Source organism: Pelmatolapia mariae, unplaced genomic scaffold (assembly GCF_036321145.2).
Source record: "Pelmatolapia mariae isolate MD_Pm_ZW unplaced genomic scaffold, Pm_UMD_F_2 NODE_ptg000793l+_length_34116_cov_1, whole genome shotgun sequence".
Taxonomy (NCBI): domain Eukaryota; kingdom Metazoa; phylum Chordata; class Actinopteri; order Cichliformes; family Cichlidae; genus Pelmatolapia; species Pelmatolapia mariae.
Window position 1 is genome coordinate 26,532 of NW_027052470.1, and position 7,585 is coordinate 34,116.

The following is a 7,585-nucleotide window of genomic DNA, read 5'->3' on the forward strand; positions in this document are numbered from 1 at the left end:
AATAAAGAAGGCAAATACACATAACAAATCACCAACTCAAACCGAACTCAGTTTGGCCTAGGTGAACCTAGCTTAGCCCGCTTAGCTTAGCGATAAATTAGCTTATAGCAAATGTACGAACAGAGGATGCCCAGAGCAAGAAAACATACAGGCTATCATTCTTACACAAGAAATATCCTGTAACTCACCAGTATTATGGACGCACACTCTCAATGAACCCACATAAACTACTCCAAAGGATAACTTGTGATTCACACTGCCTCCATGAACACCATTTTACATTCTAGTCAAAACATTACTCACAAAACGGCCGCGCCCTCTAGTGGCGAGGCAGAAAACTGCATCACAGTCCTGCCTTCAGAACACATAGATTATTGTCCCTGGGCAGAGCCACAGGGCTGGTAGATGTAAACAAAGCTGGAGGAGAGGATTTATTCAACTGAGAAAAATCACAGAGTTGTGTCTTGATGCTCAATCATCCAGGTAAGTAAATCCCAAAAAGGTTGATTCTGTTCATCTGGACGTTTTCAGTGGGAGAAACGTTTCATCATCATCAGGTGACGTCTTCAGTCTCAGCTGACTGCAGGTTTCCAACCTTATAAACAGGACATTTGTATAATGACTGAAACGAGCAGCACTGAAGGAACAATGGGCTGGGAGGTCAGTTCCTTAAACATTGGTACGCATATCATATATTGGTACGCTGCAATCACAGCATTGTAAGATGGTGAGAGATGCACCCTTAGGCCCCTCCTCCATTCAGAGATGGTCTTTCCCTTTTCATATAAATGGCCTCCTTGACTCCGCCCTCAAACCAGCGTTTGCATTTACTCAGGACCCTCTGGATGTTATGTTCTTCTGCTTCCCTGGCTGCTGTGTCTGTGGGGATGGTGTTTGTTATGTGTTGTAGCGTCCTGATGACGCCCAGTTTATGCTCCAGTGGATGGTGAGAGTCAAACCTGTAAACAGAGTGAACCTTTAAGACCAGTTGGCTGTATGATTATCTCAGTCACCTGAAACATCTCCAGGTTTCTTGCTTTGATCATCAACCCGTTGGTAGTTCAGCGCTGGACACCAGTGAAATGTTGCTCCCACTGAAATCACTGCATTCATATGAACAGAATCAACATTTTGGGATCATGGAGTTGTGGAGAATGTCTCAGTTAATCAGATAAAGTCAGACTTATAATTGGTGAAGCGATCATGGATGATATGCGCCTTGATCGTAAAGAAGTGGATGTTGTGGAGACTGAAGTTAAGAGTGGTGGCTCGTTCACAAAGTATTCTGTTCCAGCTGCTGGAGGACAACATCATCATTTTTGTGAAGACCGAGCTGAGGAAGATCCAGAAGGCTCTGAATCCAAATAAGCCCCAGTACTTGGAGTTTCAGAGGGAGGATGATGAGCAGAGGAGCAGCAGAGAGGCATTTGTGAAGATCACAGTGGACTTCCTGAGGAGAATGAAGCAGGAGCAGCTGGCTGACCGTCTGCAGAGACGTAAGAGGATTTCTTTCTTAAGGTTTTAAGCTGTTAGATAAATGAGACACCTGTGATACCAGTGTGTTGAGTCATTTCTCAGTGGGTCAGAAAATGTCATCAGCATTTTGTAAAATAGGATTGTTGAAGTTGTACTTTTATTATTATTATTATTCAGAACTTCCAGCTGCAGTTTCTCATCGTAACCTTAAATCCACCCTGAAGAAGAAGTTCCAGTGTGTGTTTGAGGGGATCGCTAAAGCAGGAAACCCAACCCTTCTCAATCAGATCTACACAGAGCTCTACATCACAGAGGGAGGGACAGCAGAGGTCAATGATGAACATGAGGTCAGACAGATTGAAACAGCATCCAGGAAACCAGACAGACCAGAAACAACCATCAGACAAGAAGACATCTTTAAAGCATCTCCTGGAAGAGATGAACCAATCAGAACAGTGCTGACAAAGGGAGTGGCTGGCATTGGGAAAACAGTCTTAACACAGAAATACACCCTGGACTGGGCTGAAGACAAAGCCAACCAGGACATCCAGTTCATATTTCCATTCACTTTCAGAGAGCTGAATGTGCTGAAAGAGGAAAAGTTCAGCTTGGTGGAACTTGTTCATCACTTCTTTACTGAAACCAAAGAAGCAGGAATCTGCAGTTTTGAAGACTTCCAGGTTGTGTTCATCTTTGATGGTCTGGATGAGTATCGACTTCCTCTGGACTTCCACAAAACTACAATCCTAACTGACCCTAGAAAGTCCACCTCAGTGGATGTGCTGCTGATAAACCTCATCAGGGGGAAACTGCTTCCCTCTGCTCACCTCTGGATGACCACACGACCTGCAGCAGCCAATCAGATCCCTCCTGACTGTGTTGACATGGTGACAGAGGTCAGAGGGTTCACTGACCCACAGAAGGAGGAGTACTTCAGGAAGAGATTCAGAGATAAGAAGCAGGCCAGCAGGATCATCTCCCACATCAAGACATCACGAAGCCTCCACATCATGTGCCACATCCCAGTCTTCTGCTGGATCACTGCTACAGTTCTGGAGGATGTTTTTAAAACCAGAGAGGGAGGACAGCTGCCCAAGACCCTGACTGAGATGTACATCCACTTCCTGGTGGTTCAGGCCAAAGTGAAGAAGGTCAAGTATGATGGAGGAGCTGAGACAGATCCACACTGGAGTCCAGAGAGCAGGAAGATGATTGAGTCTCTGGGAAAACTGGCTTTTGATCAGCTGCAGAAAGGAAACCTGATCTTCTATGAATCAGACCTGACAGAGTGTGGCATCGATATCAAAGCAGCCTCAGTGTACTCAGGAGTGTTCACACAGATCTTTAAAGAGGAGAGAGGACTGTACCAGGACAAGGTGTTCTGCTTCATCCATCTGAGTGTTCAGGAGTTTCTGGCTGCTCTTCATGTCCATCTGACCTTCATCAACTCTGGACTCAATCTGCTGGAAGAACAACAAACAACCTCCATGTGGTCTAAATTAATTAGCAAACCAAAACATCAATCTTTTCACCAGAGTGCTGTGGACACGGCCTTACAGAGTCCAAATGGACACCTGGACTTGTTCCTCCGCTTCCTCCTGGGTCTTTCACTGCAGACCAATCAGACTCTCCTACGAGGTCTGCTGACGCAGACAGGAAGTAGCTCTCAGACTAATCAGGAAACAGTCCAGTACATCAAGAAGAAGCTCAGTGAGAATCTGTCTGCAGAGAAAAGCATCAATCTGCTCCACTGTCTGAATGAACTGAATGATCGTTCTCTAGTGGAGGAGATCCAACAGTCTCTGAGATCAGGAAATCTCTCCACAGATTATCTGTCTCCTGCTCAGTGGTCAGCTCTGGTCTTCATCTTACTGTCATCAGAAAAAGACATGGATGTGTTTGACTTGAAGAAATACTCTGCTTCTGAGGAGGCTCTTCTGAGAATGCTGCCAGTGGTCAAAGCCTCCAACAAAGCTCTGTGAGTACATTTTAACTTATATGCTTGTTGGTAAAAAGCAGGTGCGATCAACTAAAAAAAAACTAACAAAATAACCCCCAAAATACAGTCATGAGTGCTGGTGTCTGAAAAGTCTATAAAGCTATTAAGTGATAATCAGTACTCACTTTGTTCAACACTGAATACATGTCAGCATTTCTGAAATTTTTCTGGGTGGTTATTGATGTAAGTTTTAATCATGAACTCTTCTGAAACGATTACAAAATAAAGAAATTTGACACATTTTGTTGATACCAAAAATGTGTCAAATTTGAACTATCAAGTGTTCTTTTACTGCTCTGTTCTCTCTTCACTTCTCTCTTCTCTCTCTGATTGTCTCCACATGTTGCTCATTACTTTCCAGACAAAAAGAGAATGGAATATTCCTAAATGTTATATAATCTCATTACACTTGATCAAAAGTATTCTTTTTTAATTGTTTTGCTGTTATTTTTCAGACTGAGTCTCTGTAACCTGTCAGAGAGAAGTTGTGAAGCTCTGTCCTCAGGTCTCAGCTCTCAGTCCTCTAATCTGATCAAGCTAGACCTGAGTAACAATGACCTGCAGGATTCAGGCGTGAAGTTTCTGTCTGAAGGACTGAAGAATCCACACTGTAAACTGGAAACTCTCAGGTGAGATCAAACATTTTTTAATCAACTGGCAGAATTAGCAAATTAATAATAAGGTAATCCTTTAATAAGAGGAGATGTGGAGGTGTTCTGATGTGCAACATACTCTTATGTTGCAAGATTCTAAAACAAGAAGTAGTTTCTGGGAACTGCTTTCTGTTTTGTTGCTGTCTAAGTAGAAATTTGATGATGAAAATAGTGATGAGTTTGCAGAGTTGATCCACAGCACACAACACAAATATTCTCACACCCGACAATATGTACATAGTCATGGTGTTGGGTGCTGAAGATCATAATTAGAAATTTAATTGTAAACTTGGTGCTTTTAAGGGAAGCAATTTTAATTCAGTGTTTTCATTAGTCTTAATTTTATGCATCTACTACCACTAAGAAGAGAACGGACATGAGTATCACTTTATCCAGCTTCTAATTCATAAATTCTGCACTCAGCTTTGCCGTCTCCAGTATCACTGAAATTCAGCCAGATGCTGCTCATTTTGTGTTTTCACTTTGTCCTGACACGCTGGCATTTAAACCTGTGTCTGTGTGTACCTGGGCTGTACCACTATGCTTGCTTTCTTCTGAACGTTTGCCCCCATCCCTTTCTTTAAATAGTGGCATGATCCCAGTCTGTCTCTTAATGTGATTGGCGACATAATGTGTCCATCAGAATAAAGTCCCAGCCCTGTTGGTATGGAATATCAGCAAGCCTGAAAATACTGTAATAACTGACATATCAAATTATCTCAGGGGCCGGATTTGGCCGACGGGCCATATGTTTGACACCCCTGGTTTAGACAGTTTAGCATTCTATCTTCTACTGAGATAACTCCAAGCTAAGTATCAAATCAGCTAACTGCAGCCACAAGCTGCGACTGGTTTTCATTGTGGATGATGATGTATTCTCACACTGATCCTTCGTGGTGATGCTGCCATCCACCCACTGGATTCACATCTTCACAGTGTTGGGAAGGTCACTTTTAAAATGTTTTCCACTACAGATTAGAGAATACATGCACCAAAATGTATTTTGTAATGCATTCTGTTACGTTACTCTCACTGAATAACGTAACAGAATACTTTGGATTACTTAATATATTATCATGCTTTTTACAGCTACATGAATGTACTATTGCTATGTGATTTATTACTATTATGAAGGTTACTCACCATACCAATTCCAACTAGATGTTTAAATCTTAATATAAAATGAGTAACAGTAGGGTGGACATTAGGTAAGGCTGCACTTTTTGCAGTGATCTCGTATAGAAAACTGTTCTGTGCATATATAAAACACGTCTGCGGCTCCGAACCGTAGCAAAGGGACCTCTGGCTAATACGTCGGGTTCATGTCGGGCTGGTAGCCGAAAAATAGCTTTACTTTGTTGTCTGGGTCAACTTTGCTTGCGAGAGACAGAGAGAGGCGTTGAAAGGCTGCTCCAACGGAACTTATTGTTTTGGAGGAAAACACAAACACAGTGTACAGTCGAGTCTTAATAGCTTATTTACAACTGGGCTCGTCAGGCACTCTTTTTGGCTGCAGTGGTTATTATTATATTTACATGCTTCCAGCTCCCGTTTCTGCTCGGTGACAACTCTTACTTTTCCAGTCCCCTTTTTCTCCCTCCTCTTGCTCATGGACACATAACGTGTATGGCTGTCCATTCTCCCTACAGCACGGACTACATTGCCATCAGCTCTCATTAGTTTTAGTTACTGTTTGTATTTTTGAGTTTATTTAATTCCGTCAGTGCTCCACTACATCCCTTTACTAGGTTCACTCAGGTGTTCCCCTCATGGTTGTTATTAACTTCCTGTTTTATTTTGGTAGTTATCATCTCTGGTGTCAAAGGTTTAGTTTTACTTCCTCCCCTGGTATTGTCTACATGAGTTTTAGCTGTACAAGGTTTTATTGAGTGTTTATTGATTTGTCGCTTCTTTTTATTTAACTATAATTCTTGACTTATAAACAATTGATAAAAAAGCATTTTCTTTGAAATATCAAATAATTTTTTACAGAAACATTTCTACTAAAAAACATACTAAAAAGTAGAAATGTTTCTGTTTGGCTCTAATGCTGAGTCTCTTTTACAAAGATGGAACTGCAGCTAATCATGCTCATGCAGCCAGTTAGTAAAAAACCAAGTCACCTTCAGACACAGCAGACATTTAGTGATGATCTCACTGTATGTGGTCTTTTAGCGCCTCTTAGTGGTGAACTTGTGGAGTGGTGTTAGTCTGGGTGACGAGTGTAATTGTTGAGTGAGACACACCGAGCCTGCATGCTGGTAGCACCTTAGCCACAGCTCAGGTGGAGAAGCTGAAAGTGTAGTAGAGATATCAGGGGTGACACTGGTGTGTCAGATTCACTCTTTAGCAATCCGGTCACTCCAGTGTGTCAGCCAGGACACCACTGAAGGCCAAATGATCCCAGCGTGAAGAATAAGGAGCTTAAGGTTCAGTTTGAGGTTTTGACAAAGCAGCGAACACAAAGAAAGCCTGGCTGTGGTGGACTTCCCATGATGCTCTGAATGTTTTTAACTTTTGTCTTCTCTCTCCTTGTTTTGTTCTTGTCTCTCTGAGCTCATCTCTTATCTTTCCCCTCAGTCATGGTAGATGCTCCTCCTGGAGCCTGTTTTCACTGGGAGGATCTTTGTGTCAAAGGGAGTTCTTCCTTCCCACCATCACCAAGTGCTGCTCATAGTGGATTGTCTGATGTTTGGGGTTTTCTCTCTAAAATTGGAGGCTGTTACCTTACACTGTTAAACAGCTTGAGATGACTGTTGGTGTCTGTTGGGAATTGTCACTTATAAATAAAGTTACATTGAATGGATGTAAATGGATATATGTTATTGTGACAAAGAGAAAACGATTGTTGACAGATGGATTGTTGTTTTGTGTGTCTGCAGTCTGTCAGGCTGTCTGATCACAGAGGAAGGCTGTACTGCTCTGGCCTCAGCTCTGAGCTCCAACCCCTCCCATCTGAGAGAGCTGGACCTGAGCTACAATCATCCAGGAGACTCAGGAATTAAGCTGCTGTCGGCTGGACTGAAGGATCAAGGCTGGAGACTGGACACTCTCAGGTATGGAGAGAATGTCTGATACAGGGGGAAGAGCTGGAAACATGTCCTGTGTCCTTCACTCACTTCCTGTGTGTTTCGTGCAGATGAGACATGAACAATTACACATGCAGGTAGTGCTGGGCGATATGACGATATATATCGTGTGGACGATAGAAAAGTGTCTATCGTGCCATTTGTCTTCTGTCGTTTATATCGTACTAACCCATATTTGATAAATTATTACATAAACTATATAATTAACCCTTTACAACCAGTCGGAGCGGGCACACTCTGTTTTACCTATTTTTAAATCCCTGTAGAACTGTAGCCACGTAAGGTAGCGCAATAATTTTATTTGCATGTGAAACCGGAGGACTTGTACTTACATCTTATGCCATTAGCTTGTCCTAGGTCATGGTTTC

General features: G+C 42.4%; 1 protein-coding gene across 1 annotated transcript; it reads left to right on the top strand.

Moving 5' to 3' along the window:
• The first annotated feature begins 1,207 nt into the window (after window positions 1–1,207).
• LOC135932391 (protein NLRC3-like) lies at window positions 1,208–3,458 on the top strand. The gene is made up of 2 exons (XM_065469865.1): window positions 1,208–1,496; window positions 1,663–3,458. Exons 1-2 carry the CDS (start codon window positions 1,208–1,210, stop codon window positions 3,456–3,458), a joined length of 2,085 nt encoding a protein of 694 aa, XP_065325937.1.
• Window positions 3,459–7,585: the final 4,127 nt, after the last annotated feature.

Bases quoted from the DNA above. Each gene is read 5' to 3' on its own strand.
- LOC135932391 (XM_065469865.1), top strand. From the start codon at position 1,208: ATGATATGCGCCTTGATCGTAAAGAAGTGGATGTTGTGGAGACTGAAG. The intron at 1,497-1,662 runs GTAAGAGGATTT...CAGAACTTCCAG, and splicing joins GGCTGACCGTCTGCAGAGAC to CTGCAGTTTCTCATCGTAAC.